The following is a 17,710-nucleotide window of genomic DNA, read 5'->3' on the forward strand; positions in this document are numbered from 1 at the left end:
CCCTGCTGTATTAACTGCAATGGCGGCCATGCCGCTACCTCTCGGGATTGTCTCGTGTATCTTGATGAGCGGGCTGTCCAAGAGTTCTGGAAAAAGGAAAAAGTGCATTACCAGTCACTCGAAAGTTACTGGCTAGTCGCAAACCCTGTGTTTCCGCATCTGGCACCTATAGTTATGTTCTTGTTACCCCTCGTTCCACGGAGGACATGGCCACACAGACATGCAACCTCCCATTCTGCTCTGAGGTTGTGAAACCACCCAGTGTCAAGGTAGCATGGCCATCTCCCCCCCCCCCCCTCCCTCCCCCCCCCCATCCAGCTGTGTAACAAGTTGTCAAACTCTTGCCTCAAGGGGCGAAGCCACCAGCTACATAACCGGTAGGCTGTAAAGGACAGGAGTAGTACTCCCATTAAGATTTCCTCCGTCCCTCCAGCCAAACAACCCAAGAGTCTTCCCCTAACCGGAAAGGCTCCAAGAAGTCCACTAAAGGCAAACAGTCTTCTCCTTTGCCAAATCAAAGATCCTCTTTGACAGTGCCGCCATGTGATACTTTAGCCCAGCCGGCCTTCGTTTCGCCGGTGCGCACCACCAACAGTTTTTCAGCGTTGGACTCCACAGACCGACCGCACAAGTATGCCGAAGCTTCTGTGGAGCCCATTGAGCAGGAGACTTCTGCTTCTGTGCCCTGTTGTAGCGACTCTTCACAGGCTGTCACTTGGCAGCCGCCGAGGTAACACCCCTACATCTCTTCCTCATAATGACTCTCCTCCAATGGACCATTCATGGTTTTCGGTCCCACAAAGAGGATTTATGACTGCTTTTAGCATCGCAGTGTCCCCTGCATTCAGGAAACAAAATTGCGCCTCATGACCATTTTGAGCGTTCACATTTCTTCCGAATTTGTTTTGACCTTCCCCCTGAGGTCGGCATTCCATCACATGGGGACGTCATGCTGCTCATACTGGATGACATTAACCCATCTCCTTGACTAACCATCTTCAAGCTGTTGCAGTCTGCCTTTTCCTTCCCCACCTGACTTTTTCCCTCTGTACCGTTTGTGTCCCTCCGTCATTCAATGTCACCAGGGCAGAGTTTCTTCAGCTTCCATTTTTGCTACTCGGTGACCTTAATGTGCATCATCCCCTTTGGGGTTCTCCCAGGACCTGTCAGAGAGGTACCCTCTTGGCTTGACCATCTTAACCAATTTAACCTCTTCTGCCTTCACATAGGGGAACCTACTTTCCTTTCCGACTCCTCGCAAACCTATTCCCATTTGGACCTATCCTTCTGCACTGCCCAGCTTGCCCATTGTCTTGAGTGGTCCATTCTTTCTGATACGTACTCGAGCGATGATTTCCCATTTGCAGTCAGTTTGCTGACACCTACCCCATTCACGTGACTGCCCAAATGGCAGCTTACTAAGGCTGACTGGCAGCTTTGCTCCTCCCTGGCAACCTTCAAAAAACAATATCTCCCCAGTTGTGATGACCAGGTGGAATATCTCACAAATATTATCCTTACTGCTGCAGAACGTTCCACTCCTCGCACTTCATCTTTCCCACATCATGTCCTAGTCTCTTGGTGGACTGAGGCATCCCGTGAGGCAATTTGCAAATGTGGATGTGCTCTCCACGTTTTTAACTGTCATCCCACGATGGCAAGCTGCATTCATTATAAACAGATGTGTGCAAAGTGTCATCGCGTTCTTCGGGATAGCAAGAGAGCTAGCTGGATTTCGTTCACTAGTTCTTCTAACAGTTCCACACTTTTCTCTCTTGTGTCCGCCAACCTCTGACGGCTCTCTGGGACTAAGATCCATTCCCCAATTTCCGGCCTGACACTATCAGATGATGTCATCGTGGACCCTATTGTTATCTCCAACACCTTGTGCCACCATTTTGTGGAGGTTTCGAGCTCTTCCCTCCATTACCCTGCCTTTCTCCATCGGAAACGAGTGGAGGAGGGCTTACGTGGCTGCCTGCCCTGTTTCCTTCAGGCATTATTAAAAAACTGAGTTTTCAAGGTGCGTGGGGGTTATGCCTAGTTGGACACATGTATCCAGGAAAACGGTGCCCCTCAGGGTTCCATCCTGAGCGTCGTCCGCTTTCCTATCATCATTAACCCTATAATGCCCTTTTTCCCGCCGGGCATCTCCAGCGCCCTTTTTGTTGACTATTTTGCCATCTATTGCAGTTCTTGATGGACCTGTCTCACTGAGCCGTGTCTTCAGCTATATCCCGATTGTCTTTACTCCTGGAGTATCGACAATGGCTTTCGCTTTTCCACCAGCAAAACCGAGTGCGAATTTCTGTCGACGCAGTTGGTTTCTCCCACCATCTTTACATCTTGGGCCTGTTGCCCTTCCATTCGTTGAAACTTCAAAATTCCTGGGGCTCATGCTCGATAGGAAACACTCTTGGTCCTCCCATGTGTCTTACCTAACAGCCCACAGTATGTGGTTCCTCAATGTCCTATGTGTGCTCAGTGGTACTTCCTGGAGATGCCGATCGAACCACCCTCCTCCCTTTGTATCAGTGCCTTGTCCGTTCGAAACTCGACTATGGGTTCTTTGTTTATGTGTCTGCATGTCCATCCCTCTTAAGCCTTCTCAATGCGATCCACCGCCGTGGCATCCGTTTGGCCACGGGCACCTTTTACACTAGCCCGCTTGAGAGACTGTATGCTGAAGCTGCTGAACTATCACTGACCTACCGCTGTGACTTTCTCCTCAACAGGTATGCATGCCATTTGTCTGCCATGCGCAGCCACCCATTCTATGCCTGCTCCTTTGATGATTACTTCAATCGCCAGTGTGGCGCGTGCCCCTCTTCCCTGTTACCTCCTGGAGTCCGCTTTCAGCACTTGCTATGGTGGCTAAACTTCACACTACCTGCAGCTTTCCCAGTGAGTGTTAACCTTGGCTTTCATTCGCTTCCTAAAAACACTACTCCAGCCTTGTTCTATTGCCTACAGTTTCATGACCTTCGCATGGAACTTCTCCATAGTACCTTTCTATACACTGATGGCTCTCGGACTGACCGTGGGGTCAGGTGTGCCTTTATCATTGACACCCGTGTCTTTCGATTTTGGCCTACAGCACACCGCTCAGTATTTACAGCCAAGCTCTTCGCCCTGTATCAGGCCACAGAGTGCAATTGGCGACACAGCCTTTTCAATTGTGTCCTCTGCTCAGTCTCACTCAGTGGCCTTCAAAATCTGTGTGTGCTGTACACCACCCATCCCTTAATTCAGCGGGTCCAGGAAAACTGTTACTCGCTCACTCATGGTGGAGCCAGTGTGATGTTTCTGTGGGTACCTGTCATGTCAGTCTGCCAGGAAACGAGCCTGCTGATGCTGCTGCCAAGGCTGCACTCGTCGTAACTCAGCCCCTAGTTCATATATTCCCTCTGATGATCTCTGTGTTGCTGTCTGTCAGGAGGTGGTGTCCCTTTGGCATTGCCAATGGTCCTCTCTTCACAGGAATAAGCTCTGGCTTATGAAGCCTCTCCCAGCGGCTTGGACGACCTCCTCTGTGCCCCCCCACGGGCACTGCCTTTTTTAGCCATCATCATATGATAAGTGGTGCTACCCCACCACTTTGTACACATTGCACCCAGGTTTTAACTGTCCGCCACTTCCTGATGGAATGCCTATTTTTTAACCATTTACATTCCCACTTAGGTTTGCCGTCTGAGCTATCAACTGTTTTAGCAAATAATGTGTGGGCTGTCGATTGCGTTTTTACTTTTTATCCACCAAAGCAGTATGGTGAAAGCCATTTAATATTTAGTTTTATACCTTTGTTTCTGTATGGTGTCCTTTTTAGCCCTTTTCCCATGTGTCTGTTTTTAGCCGTCTTCTATTATGTCAATTGGGATTGACGTATAGTCATTTTTTAACTCCTCTCTGTCTTCGTATTCTTTAGATTTGACTTGGGCACATATGACCCCACTTGTTTTTCAGCCCTAAGGCAAAACAAAACCAGACCCTTCTCTGATAATATTCCTTGTAATTTCACATCATTCTGACCAGTGGTGTTATTTCTACTGTGGTTTGAAAGTTTAACTTTAATTATAATCACCCTCTACATAGAACACAGGTATGTACCATAGTGTTTTTATTTGTTTTTTTTATCATTATTGTGCTCATTAAACATTTATTTATGATTTACCCACTGAATTATTGATATTTCTGTATTATCAGAGTTTTTTATAATTCGAGATTGAATTACTGGGGCTCTGCTGAAAATATATTGTACAGATAAGAGAGAGTTTAAAATACAAGAAAATTTATTAACCTACAATGAAAAAAGGAGTAGTAATTAGTCCATTGTCACTAATGTTGCATTAGACTTATGAAAATAAGAGTTAACACAAATCAGAGAGGTTTTTAAAATACTAAATATAATTTTCTAAGATAGAAGAAAGCAGAGATTAATAAAACAGGCAAAGGTGGCAAACTGGATGAGTCTTCTGTATAGTTTGCACTTATGGCAGATGCCAACAGAAAACATGTTGGAATTATAGTAATTCTTAATAATTACGGTATTGCATCTACTTAAAAAAATAGAGAGTAATTTACTTGAATTGTAACCTAACCATAATTTTTCATTCATATCATTACATTTGGCAAAGCATTGAATAATAAGATATTTTTTAAAAATTGTCCAAAATTTCAATTTCTTATATTTTTATTGTTTATTTCATTATAATAATGTAATCTGTTTTTGTTGAAGACAGCTAAATTATTTTCACTATAAATTTTCAACAGTTTATTTTTATAAATTTTTGTAATGAATTATTACAGTACGCTCTTGGTGGCAGAGTTGTTTTACACAAGAAAAAATGGCCTCCATTTTACACCAATCTACCCTTCTGGGATACAGTTATGAAGAAAATGGAGAAAGTTCGAAACCATGACAAGGTAGGGCATATACACAGAGTTATATAATTTGCATCTGGTCCATTATTAAACTTTGTTTGTAATTAACATGAAAGAAAATTACATTATGAATATTGTATGCATTTGCATGAAAAAGACTAGTACCCATTACATGAATATAGGTAGCAAATTGTTGCTATTAATACTCTGACTTGAAAGAAATAAAACTTCCTGGCAGATTAAAACTGTGTGCCAGACTGAGGCTCGAACTCAGGACTGCTGCCTTCCATGTGCAAGTGCTCTACTGACTGAGCTTGCCAAGCACAACTCATGACCCGTCCTCACAGCTTCAATTCTGCCGGTAGCTTGTCTCCTATCTTCCAAGCTACGAAGATGCAGACCTTGCAGAACTAGAACTCCTGGAAGAAAAGATATTGCGGAGACATGTCTTAGCCACAGCCTTGTGTATGGTTCCACAATTACGTTTTCACTCTGGAGTGAAGTGAAAATGTCATTCTGGAAAATCCCGCAGACTGTGGCTTAGCTATGTCTCTGCAATATCCTTTCTTTCAGGAGTGCTAGTTCTGCAAGGTCTGCAGGAGAGTTTCTGTGAAGTTTGGAAGATATGAGACAAGCTACTGGCAGAATTGAAGCTGGGAAGACGAGTGGTGAGTCATGCTTGGGTAGCTCAGTTGGTAGAGCACTTGCCCATGAAAGGCAAAGGTCCTGAGTCTTGATCTGGTACACAGTTTGAATCTGCCAGGAAGTTACATATCAGTGCGCACTCTGCTGCAAAGAGAAAATGTAGTTCTTGAAAGAAATAGTTTTGTCTGCAATATTAAAGTGACTAGGTCAGCTGTTAAAATTTATAGTGTTTTGTTTAATGTAGTAATTTGTCCCTAATTTTACAATACAGTGTCACTGCATTAACTGTGAAAACATAGTTTGTCTTCATGATTTTTTGTAAAGTGAGTTGATTACCAAGTTTTTATGACTCTATGACCATTATTTTTTCTACAGTAAAATAACACATTGGCACCCCACACAGTTAAATGATCCCTCGATTTGCTTATCATTCAACTTGCTTTCAGATCAAGGCTTGTGTACTTCAATATTGTTTTATCTTTGATGTCTGTATGCTCCAGTATTGCAGTATATTTGTTGCAGTTTTAGGAGACACACAGGCGGCAGGGTAACACCAATTTCACAATAATTCTGCAAATCTGCTATCATGTGCAATATCGACAACTGCAGGAACTACTATTGGCTTGTGTTAGTGTTCGATACGGCCTCTCACAAGATTTTATGCACGAGTTTTGTAGATTTATAAAAACGCACCATTCGTAGTACGATTTATTATAATTATTGTTGTAATGAAATGTCACACAATGATTTTTTATATGAGAGTGCTCTCTCTGAAGTGAGTTGTTTTTGTCAATAATTTAAAAATTAAGCATGAAACATGCTTGTATTATAAATTGCAGTATGCCGTTTCAAGATGACCATTCAATGAAAATTTATCACAAAAATGTCACCATTATAAAATGTCAGTTAATAATGCATCAATGATAAAAGCCTTCAAGAGATACTGTGATAACCAAGACAGGAAATTAAAACCACAGGACATAGTGCAGGCGTAATGGATAGTGTCATGGTTTATGGGGTTGAAGGATGTAAGTTCACGTCCTGCTGAATACATGTGTTTATTTTCATCTTAGTGTTGTTAACACTTTCTGGGGTATTCTGCAATGTTTGATGTTATTTACGTTTCTGTCTAATTAGAGAACAAAGGATGAAATAAATATTTGGCAATTTTAGAGTCTTTGGGTAGGCACAAAACTGAGAGTACAGTTTTAATTCCTGTGACTGAAACGAGCAGAAATTAACTTCATATTCTTTCTTCTCAGAAACATTTGGCTCCTTATTACTGAATATGTGGTGTAGTTATACAGGAACCTAAGAGGACAGCTTAAATTGCTGCAAGTGAGAAAGGGAGCAGTGACATTCATATTCTTCCTTGTCACAAAGTCAGTAGCAGTACTGCTGTTGTTGATACTGCGCATGACGTCAGAATGTTGTCACTTTTGCAGAAAGTGTTTTAAAATGAGTGTGACCCCACATGGAACTTAATCTATGAGTAAACAATGTAAAAAAGTCTTAGATGCCAGTTTGTCTTTTTTCGAAATAGCACTTCAAGTTAAGTAATTGTTGCAGTTTAGAAAGAGTGACTATGACAGTTTTGAGTGAATTGTGCATATATTATCTATAATTATGCCCTACTAACAATGGAAGAAATGAAAGTTTGCTAGGAATTGTTTACTAAAGGAAATACAACCCAAGATAGATCTGGAGTTGCTCTTAATGAGTGTGTGTCTAGGAATAATGTATTCTAATTTTCTGTTGCAGTCTCATAATTCATGTGAACAAGGTACTGATGGGTTTATACTGATTTATATTGGTTTTTTCTGGTGCAAAAGTAACTCAGTTTTACAATGTAGTGAACGTGGTGTGGGTGGCAAAGTGTAAATTATAGAAAATGTAAGTAAGACATGTGAAAATGTAAGTAATTTGCATTTACATTGCAATAATTGTGATGCAGGAGATTCATTTTATACATAAAAAGCATGCACTGGGATATATTAGATAAATCTAAGATTTGGTTATGTTTTGAGATAGTTAAGTGGTGAGCACCTGGTTCTGTGCTGGCAGGTACACTGAACATGCCTCCCCCTGTACTGCAATTTGATGACATAATTACAAAACTGTGTACAGGCCTTGAAGCTGCATGTACTCAAAGTACTTAAAGCATATGAAAGCCTGCCCTGGAAGCTGTTCAGTCTAATGAAAGAAGCACAAATCTTACGCTGTCAGTAGATGATTCTTACATGAAGAGAGGACACACTACTCTTAATGATATTGCATTTGTAATCAGTGTTGAGAATAAGACCGTGCTGGATGTGTTATGTATGTTAAAATATTGCCACCTTAGAAGGTAAAACATTAGAAGAAGCATGGCAGCAAAGTCACAAAGAATGATGCAACAAGAATTACAGTGGAGCAAGTGGAGGCATGGAAGTTCAAGCTACAGTAAAAATGTGTGAGAGATCTCTCATGAAACACAGTGTAAAGTATACCTATTATTTTGGGGCTGGCAGTAGTAAAGCTTTCAGAGCAGCGTGTGACACAATCACATATGATAGACTGTAAGATAACGAAACTGGAGTATAATGTGGAACACACACAAGTTTAAGCAGTAGATTAAGAAAACTGATAACAAGGAAAAAAGGGGCAAAAACTAAAAGGCTTAAAGGTGTTGGGAGCGAAACAGACACTCTGCAAGTTTATTTTGGAAAAGCAGTCCTAGAAAACACAAGTGTACATTCTATGAAAAGACCAGTTTGGGCCACATTTCTCCCATAAGATAGCTATCAGTGAGCATCCACAACATATATATTGTCCCAAAGGCAATCACACCTGGTGCAGTTACTGAAATGTAGAAATATAAATGGAAATGTCGTGTGGCTACGGCCTCCCGTCGGGTAGACCGTTCGCCTGGTGCAGGTCTTTCGATTTGACGCCACTTTGGCGACCTGCGCATCGATGGGGATGAAATGATGATGATTAGGACAACACAACACCCAGTCCCTGAGCGGAGAAAATTTCCGACCCAGCCGGGAATCGAACCCGGGCCCTTAGGATTGACAGTCTGTCACGCTGCCCACTCAGCTACCGGGGCGGACACTGAAATGTAGAGAGGCTGGTGAAACATACGACCATAAAAATAGGTTACCTTCTGTAATTTTAAATAAAATAAAGCCTGTGTACAGATATGTATGATTTTAAAAAATATTTACATGGAGGCACACAGAAGTGTGATGAAAGACTGAACAGTCAAATGTGGCTATAATGTCCCAAAACTACATTATTTATTTATTTATTTATTTACTCGTCTAGTTCCGTAGGACCAAATTGAGGAGCAAATCTCCAAGGTCACGGAACGTGTCAGTACATGAACTTACAACATAAGAGTAATAACACACAAAAATAAATGTTCATGAACCTGAAAAAAGGTCTGTCCATAAGTTTAAGTAAACGCTATCAGCATTACAAAAGAATCAGCTTAATTTTTCAAGGAACTCCTCGACAGAATAGATGGAGTGTCCCATGAGGAAACTCTTCAGTTTCAATTTGAAAGCGCGTGGATTACTGCTAAGATTTTTGAATTTGAGTGGCAGCCTATTGAAAGTGGATGCAGCAGTATACTGCACATCTTTTTGCACTAGAGTTAAGGAAGTCCGATCCAAATGGAGGTTTGATTCCTGCCGAGTATTAACCGAGTGAAAGCTGCTTATTCTTGGGAATAAACTAATATTGGTAACAAGAAATGACACTAAGGAATATACATATTGAGAGGCAAATGTCAAAATACCCAGACTCGTGAATAGGTGTCAACAAGAGGTTCGTGGACTCTCACCACTTATTGCCCGAACCGCCCGTTTCTGAGCCAGAAATATCCTTCTAGAATGGGAAGAGTTACCCCAAAACATAATACCATACAACATAAGTGAATGAAAATAAGCAAAGTAGACTAATTTACGTGTCAAAGTATCACTCACTTTTGATACCGTTCGAATAGTAAAAATGGCAGTATTAAGTCTTTGAACAAGATCCTGAACGTGCGCTTTCCACGACAGCTTACTATCTATCTGAACACCTAGAAATTTGAACTGTTCAGTTTCACTAATCATATGCCAGTTCTGGGAGATTAAAACGTCAGGTTTTGTTGAATTGTGTGTTAGAAACTGTAAAAACTGAGTCTTACTGTGATTTAACGTTAGTTTATTTTCTACAAGCCATGAACTGAGGTCATATACTGCACTATTTGAAACAGAGTCAATGTTGCACACAACATCCTTTACTAACAAGCTAGTGTCATCAGCAAACAGAAATATTTTAGAGTTACCCATAATACTAGAGGGCATATCATTTATATAAATAAGGGACAGGAGCGGCCCCAACACTGATCCCTGGGGCACCCCCCACTTGACAGTACCCCACTCAGATCCCACATCACAGCCGTTATCAACATTGTGAATAATGACCTTTTGCTGCCTGTTGCTAAAGTAAGAGGTGAACCAATTGTGAGCTACTCCCCTTATTCCATAATGGTCCAACTTCTGGAGCAATATTGTGAGATCAACACAGTCAGATGCCTTAGTTAAATCAAAGAATACGCCAAGCGTTCGAAACTTTTTGTTTAGGCCATCCAGTACCTCACAGAGAAAAGAGAATATAGCATTTTCAGTTGTTAAGCGACTTCTAAAGCCAAACTGTACATTTGATAGCAAATCGTGTGATATAAAATGATCAATTAACCTTACATATACAGCCTTTTCGATAACTTTTGCAAACACTGATGGCATAGAAACAGGTCTAAAATTATCTACATTATCCTTTTCTCCCTTTTTATAAAGCAGCTTTACTACTGAGAACTTTAATTGCTCAGGAAACTGACCATTCCTAAAGGAAAAATTACAAATATGGCTAAATACAGGTCTAACATGTGCTGCACAGTACTTTAATATTCTGCTAGACACTCCATCATAACCATGAGAGTCCTTAGTCTTCAGTGATTTAATTATTGACTCAATCTCCCTCTTGTCTGTATCACAGAGGAGTATTTCAGACATCAACCTCGGAAAGGCAATTGCTAAGAAATTTATATGATTTCCTGTAGAAACTAAATTTTTTATTTAATTCACCAGCAATGCTCAGAAAATGATTGTTAAATACTGTACATATATCTGATTTATCAGTAACAGAAATATTATTACTGCGAACTGACTTTATATCATCGAACTTGTGCTGGATGGTGCTTTGTGGTGCTAAAATGATTTAGATGGTAACATATGATGATGCTGTTCTGTATTGTAATGATGGGAATGAAGGAAAAGTGAAGGTATTAGAACTTTTAGAGATGAATCATTACAAAAGCTTGAGAGTCCTGGACAAGAAACAGATTGATTGGACTATGCACATTGATAAAAACATCAAAAATTTACAGGCAGTTGACAGAATCATGGGAGAGAGGAAGATAAGGTGAGGAAGAACTGATTATAGTGCAGGAAGGTTTTTAACATTCATAAAGTTTATGTTTTTCAAAGAAAAGTTGTAAAATTTAACAAAAATAAATCTTAAACCTTTTTTTCACAAATTTTATTTTTTAGGTTTTAGGAACATACAGCTCCATGATGATTCAAGCTAGAACCTTCAATTTTCTCAGCTTGTTTACATAGATAACGTGCTTAAAATGGAGTACAAAGAAGTAGATAGGGGATTGTATTAAAGTGTGTTACTGTTCAAACTGAACAAAGCCCCAGCCCCAGGGCCCAGTGGAATACCTCTCAGATTGTATACTGAATTTGTGATTGGCATAGTCCCTCTTCTAAGTATAATCTAGTGTAGATCCCTTGAACAAAATACCCCGCCCAATTCTTGGAAAAAAGCACAGGTCACACTCATCTACAAGAAGGGTAGTAGAAGTGATCCACAAAACTGCTGTCCAATATCCTTGACATCAGTTTGTTGTAGAATCTTAAAACATATTTGGAACTCAAGCATAATGAGTTACCTGGAACAGAATGACCTCAATGCCAGCCAGACACTGAAAACAGCGATTGTGTGAAGCTCAACTCTCACTTTTCTCACGTGACATACTGAAAGCTTTGGATCAAGGCAATCAGATAAATGCAGTATTTCTTGATTTACAAAAAGCATTAGACTGAGTATCATGCCTACACTTATTGTCAAAAGTATGATCATATGGGGTATCAAGTGAAATTTGTGATTGGATTGAGAACTTTTGGCGGGGTGGATGCAGAATGTTATCTAGGATGGAGAGTCATCATCAGGCGTAGAAATAACTTCAGGTGTTCTCCAGGGAAGTGTATCAGGTCACTTGCTGTTCATGTTGTATATTAATGACCTTGCAGACAATACTAATAGTAACAACAGGCTTTTTGCAAATGATGCGTTTATCTATAATGGAGTACTATCTGAAAGAAGCTGCATAAATATTCAGTCAGATCTTTCAGAGTGGTGCAAAGATTGGCAACTTGCTCTAAATGATCAGAAATGTAAAACTGTGCACTTCACAAAATGAAAAAAAGTAGTATCCTATGATTATAATATCAATGAGTCACTGTTGATATTGGACAGCTCATACAAATGCCTGGGTGTAACACTTTGTAGGGATATGAAATGGAATAATCACATAGGCTGTCATCGGTAAAGCAGGTGGTAGACTTCGGTTTATTGGTAGAGTACTGGAGAAATGTAGTCAGTCTACAAAGGAGATTGTTTACAAATCACTTGTGTGACCCATCCTAGAGTGTTTGCTCAGGCGTGTGGGACATGCACAGAGAAGGGCAGCGGAAATGATCACAGATTTGTTTAATGTGTGGGAGAGTGTTAAAGAGATACTAAAGGAACTGAACTGAAAGACTCTTGAAGATAGATGTAAACTATCTCAAGAAACTCTGTTAAGAGTTCCAGGAAATGGGTTAAAATGATGATTTTAGGAATATACTACAGTCCTCTACATATCGCTCACATAGTAGTCGTGAGGAGAAGATTTGAATAATTACTGCATGCACACAGGCATTCAGTCAGTCATTATTCCCATGATTCATATGTGAATGGAATGGGAACAAACCCTAATAACTGGTACAATGGGATGTACCCTCTGCAATGCACCTCACGGTGGTTTACAGGATATAGATGTAGGTGCAAGATGAAACACTTGAAAAAATGGCACTCAAAAACTATCTAAGTTGTATATTGAACCATTGAGATTGTTTTAGCCGTTTCATCGTAGTGCATTTCTTGTTTGAAAAATCGTGAGCCGTTTCATCGTAGTGCATTTCTTGATTGAAAAATCGTGAGTTCCTAAATGCGCTGGCAGGTCTATAGACACACAAACATACACACAGAATTCTAGCTTTCGCAACAAACGGTTGCTTCGTCAGGAAAGAGGGAAGGAGAGGGAAAGACGAAAGGAAGTGGGTTTTAAGGGAGAGGGTAAGGAGTCATTCCAATCCCGGGAGCGGAAAGACTTACCTTAGGGGGAAAAAAAGGACAGGTATACACTCGCACACACACACATATCCATCCACACATACAGATACAAGCAGACATATTTAAAGACAAAGAGTTTGGGCAGAGATGTCAGTCGAGGCGGAGGTGTAGAGGCAAAGAAGTTGTTGAAAGACAGGTGAGGTATGAGTGGCGGCAACTTGAAATTAGCGGAGATTGAGGCCTGGCGGATAACAAGAAGAGAGGATATACTGAAGGGCAAGTTCCCATCTCCGGAGTTCCGATAGATTGGTGCTGGTGGGAAGTATCCAGATAACCCGGACGGTGTAACACTGTGCCAAGATGTGCTGGCTGTGCACCAAGGCATGTTTAGCCACAGGGTGATCTTCATTACCAACAAACACTGTCTGCCTGTGTCCATTCATGCGAATGGACAGTTTGTTGCTGGTCATTCCCACATAGAATGCATCACAGTGTAGGCAGGTCAGTTGGTAAATCACGTGGGTGCTTTCACATGTGGCTCTGCCTTTGATCGTATACACCTTCCGGGTTACAGGACTGGAGTAGGTGGTGGTGGGAGGGTGTAACCTGTTAGTTCATCCCTATGAAATCCCCAAACCACCTTCCCTACCCTCTGGCTCCTATCCTTGTAACCGCCCCCGGTGTGAAACCTGTCCCATGCACCCTCCCACCACCACCTACTCCAGTCCTGTAACCCGGAAGTTGTACACGATCAAAGGCAGAGCCACATGTGAAAGCACCCACGTGATTTACCAACTGACCTGCCTACACTGTGATGCATTCTATGTGGGAATGACCAGCAACAAACTGTCCATTCGCATGAATGGACACAGGCAGACAGTGTTTGTTGGTAATGAGGATCACCCTGTGGCTAAACATGCCTTGGTGCACGGCCAGCACATCTTGGCACAGTGTTACACCGTCCGGGTTATCTGGATACTTCCCACCAACACCAACCTATCCGAACTCCGGAGATGAGAACTTGCTCTTCATTATATCCTCTCTTCCCGTTACCCACCAGGCCTCAATCTCCGCTAATTTCAAGTTGCCGCAACTCATACCTCACCTGTCATTCAACATCATCTTTGCCTCTGCACTTCCGCCTCGACTGACATCTCTGCCCAAACTCTTTGTCTTCAAATATGTCTGCTTGTGTCTGTATATGTGTGGATGGATATGTGTGTGTGTGTGTGTGTGTGTGTGTGTGTGTGTGTGTGTGTGTGTGTGTATACCCGTCCTTTTTTCGCCCTAAGGTAAGTCTTTCCGCTCCCGGGATTGGAATGACTCCTTACCCTCTCCCTTAAAACCCACTTCCTTTCGTCTTTCCCTCTCCTTCCCTCTTTCCTGACGAAGCAACCGTTTGTTGCGAAAGCTAGAATTTTGTTTGTATGTTTGTGTTTGTTTGTGTGTCTATCGACCTGCCAGCACTTTCGTTCGGTAAGTCACATTATCTTTGTTTTTTATATATATATATATATATATATATATATATATATATATATATATATATATATATATATATATATATAGCGCTGGCAGGTCGATAGACACACAAACAAACACACAAAATTCAAGCTTTCGCAACAAATGGTTGCTTCATCAGGAAAGAGGGAAGGAGAGGGAAAGACGAAAGGATGTGGGTTTTAAGGGAGAGGGGAAGGAGTCATTCCAATCCCGGGAGAGGAAAGACTTACCTTAGGGGGAAAAAAGGACAGGTATACACTCGCACACACACACATATCCATCCGCACATACACAGACACAAGCAGACATTTGTAAAGGCAAAGAGTTTGGGCAGAGATGTCAGTCGAGGCGGAAGTAAAGAGGCAAAGATGTTGTTGAAAGACAGGTGAGGTATGAGTGGCGGCAACTTGAAATTAGCGGAGGTTGAGGCCTGGCGGATAACGAGAAGAGAGGATATACTGAAGGACAAGTTCCCATCTCCGGAGTTCCGACAGGTTGGTATTAGTGGGAAGTATCCAGATAACCCGGACGGTGTAACACTGCCAAGATGTGCTGGCCGTGCACCAAGGCATGTTGAGCCACAGGGTGATCCTCATTACCTGCCTGTGTCCATTCATGCGAATGGACAGTTTGTTGCTGGTCATTCCCACTTAGAAAGCTTCACAGTGTAGGCAGGATGACCAGCAACAAACTGTCCATTCGCATGATTGGACACAGGCAGACAGTGTTTGTTGGTAATGAGGATCACCCTGTGGCTAAACATGCCTTGGTGCATGGCCAGCACATCTTGGCACAGTGTTACACCGTCCAGGTTATACGATACTTCCCACTAACACCAACCTGTCAGAACTCCGGAGATGGGAACTTGCCCTTCAGTATATCCTCTCTTCTCGTTATCCGCCAGGCCTCAACCTCCGCTAATTTCAAGTTGCCGCCTCTCGTACCTCACCTGTCGTTCAACAACATCTTTGCCTCTGTACTTCCTCCTCGACTGACATCTCTGCCCAAACTCTTTGCCTTTACAAATGTCTGCTTGTGTCTGTGTATGTGCAGATGGATATGTGTGTGTGTGCGCGCGAGTGTATACCTGTCCTTTTTTCCCCGTAAGGTAAATCTTTCCGCTCCCGGGATTTGAATGACTCATTACCCTCTCCCTTAAAACCCACATCCTTTCGTCATTCCCTCTCCTTCCCTCTTTCCTGATGAAGCAACCGTTTGTTGCGAAAGCTTGCATTTTGTGTGTATGTTTGTGTGTCTATCGACCTGCCAGCAAAAACAAAGATGATGTGACTTACCAAACGAAAGTGCTGGCAGGTTGATACACACACAAACATACACACAAAATTCAAGCTTTCGCAACCAACAGTTGCTTCATCAGGAAAGAGGGAAGGAGAGGGAAAGACGAAAGGATGTGGGTTTTGAGGGAGAGGGTAAGGAGTCATTCCAATCCCGGGAGCGGAAAGACTTACCTTAGGGGGGAAAAAGGACAGGTATACACTTGCGCGCGCGCGTGCACACACACACACATATCCATCTGCACACATACGGACACAGGCAGACATTTCTCCCTCTATTATATTCATATATAATGTTAATATTCAGTGCCTAACTTCTTTTCATAAAAAACTGTAGACTAACTACTTTCACATTGGTGTGCCGGGTCGCACTTCAATGTTTTAACATTTGGCATATATTTTTGATTAACTTAAATATTGCTGCAGTTTCGCCATCAACCCACACTTAAAGTGCATATAATTTAACTAAATATACATATATTTTAAAAGTGAAATAAACTACTATGTGATACACATACAGGATTTTGCTTTCATAACCCCCCCCCCCCCCCTCCCTCTCTCTCTCTCTCTCTCTCTCTCTCTCTCTCTCTCTCTGTGTGTGTGTGTGTGTGTGTGTGTGTGTGTGTGTGTGTGTGTGTGTGTGTGTGTGGGCGCGCGCGCGCGCGCTCTTTTATGGAAGAAGCATTCCGTAAAATCAAAATGTATTTTTTCAGTACTTTCTCAGTTTTTTTATATTTATGTCTTGCAGGTTGATGACCTGCTAATTCAGTAGTTGATTCTCCTGTGGGCCACTTTTGGTTTTCATTTCAAAAACCTTTGGCAGCTGTGGAACTACAATAAAAATATAAACAGAAATTCAGTGGTCACCTGATAATTCAGACAGTTAGGCATCAAAACACATATACTTTTAAAAAATAGAAACTAGCCCAGATCAAAGTGTCAGTTCAGTCTGACATGGTCAGTGTTTGACGCAACATGAATGCTATTGTTTATGGTGCTGTTGATGTTTAAGTTAGCAGCGGGCAGAGGTAACAGTTGGTAGGCCAATCTTATGTTATGGAGCAGAAGTACATGGCATGACAAAAATTGGAAGCAAATCAAAATGTTATAAATCCCACAGTTTGAACTTAAATCAAATGGAAATAGAAAAATTTCTCTTCTTTCTTAAGAAAAAAGTTACTTTTCCAGTTACTTCTACAAATAATTTTATTTCATTGATGACTGGTGCCAGTGACACAGTTTCAACTGGTGTATTATTTAGCAAAAACACACATTTCCATATCCATTGATGAGCCAAAACATTATGATTAGGTGTTTAACAATGAGATGGAAATGGAAATGAGCGTTTGGCATCATTGGCCGGGAGGCCCCTTGCAGGGCAGGTCCGGCCGCCGTGGTGCAGGTCTTATTACATTCGACGCCACATTGGGTGACCTGCGTGCCGGATGGGGATAAAATGATGATGAAGACAACACAACACCCAGTCCCTGAGCGGAGAAAATCTGTGACCCAGCCAGGAATCGAACCTGTGCCTGTAGGATGGCAGTCACTCACGCTGACCACTCAGCTATCGGGGCGTACATGGTCCACCTTGTGTGTGCAGTACAATGATGATTGTGCATGGCATCAGTTCAACACCACAGGTCCACATTTGTGTTGTGGTGCATGTTTTGAGCAGCCATTTGCCAGTATGACAGTGGATACGTACACAACCATCTACCTGATGTGATTCACCTGACCAGGTGACACACTTCCATTGATCCATAGTCCAATCTCGATCATCCCATGTCCACTGCAATTGTAATTGATGACGACATTGGTCAGTGTGGAAACATGTAAGGATCATGTGCTCTAGAGCCCCATTTTTAAAATATGAGCTGAATTATGTGCTTTGAACTAATTGTGCCTGCACCAGCATTGTATTGTGTCAACAGATTGCTGCCTATCCTGTTTTA

The 17,710-nt window shown here is 41.8% G+C and overlaps 1 protein-coding gene and 1 long non-coding RNA gene across 2 annotated transcripts in view; one reads left to right on the plus strand and one right to left on the minus strand.

Annotated features, from left to right (window-relative positions):
* LOC124787845 (28S ribosomal protein S5, mitochondrial) overlaps positions 1-17,710 on the plus strand; it is a 109,113-nt gene that overhangs the window by 71,830 nt on the left and 19,573 nt on the right. Inside the window, exon 9 of the mRNA XM_047254799.1 lies at positions 4,807-4,923. Within this exon, the coding sequence (XP_047110755.1) occupies positions 4,807-4,923 (117 nt within the window). The remainder of the gene's footprint in view (positions 1-4,806; positions 4,924-17,710) is intronic.
* The window catches only part of LOC124787853, a 62,704-nt gene that overhangs the window by 11,724 nt on the left and 33,270 nt on the right, over positions 1-17,710 (minus strand). The gene's annotated exons all lie outside the window — the stretch shown is intronic.

This window comes from Schistocerca piceifrons, chromosome 1 (assembly GCF_021461385.2).
Source record: "Schistocerca piceifrons isolate TAMUIC-IGC-003096 chromosome 1, iqSchPice1.1, whole genome shotgun sequence".
Lineage (NCBI taxonomy): Eukaryota > Metazoa > Arthropoda > Insecta > Orthoptera > Acrididae > Schistocerca > Schistocerca piceifrons.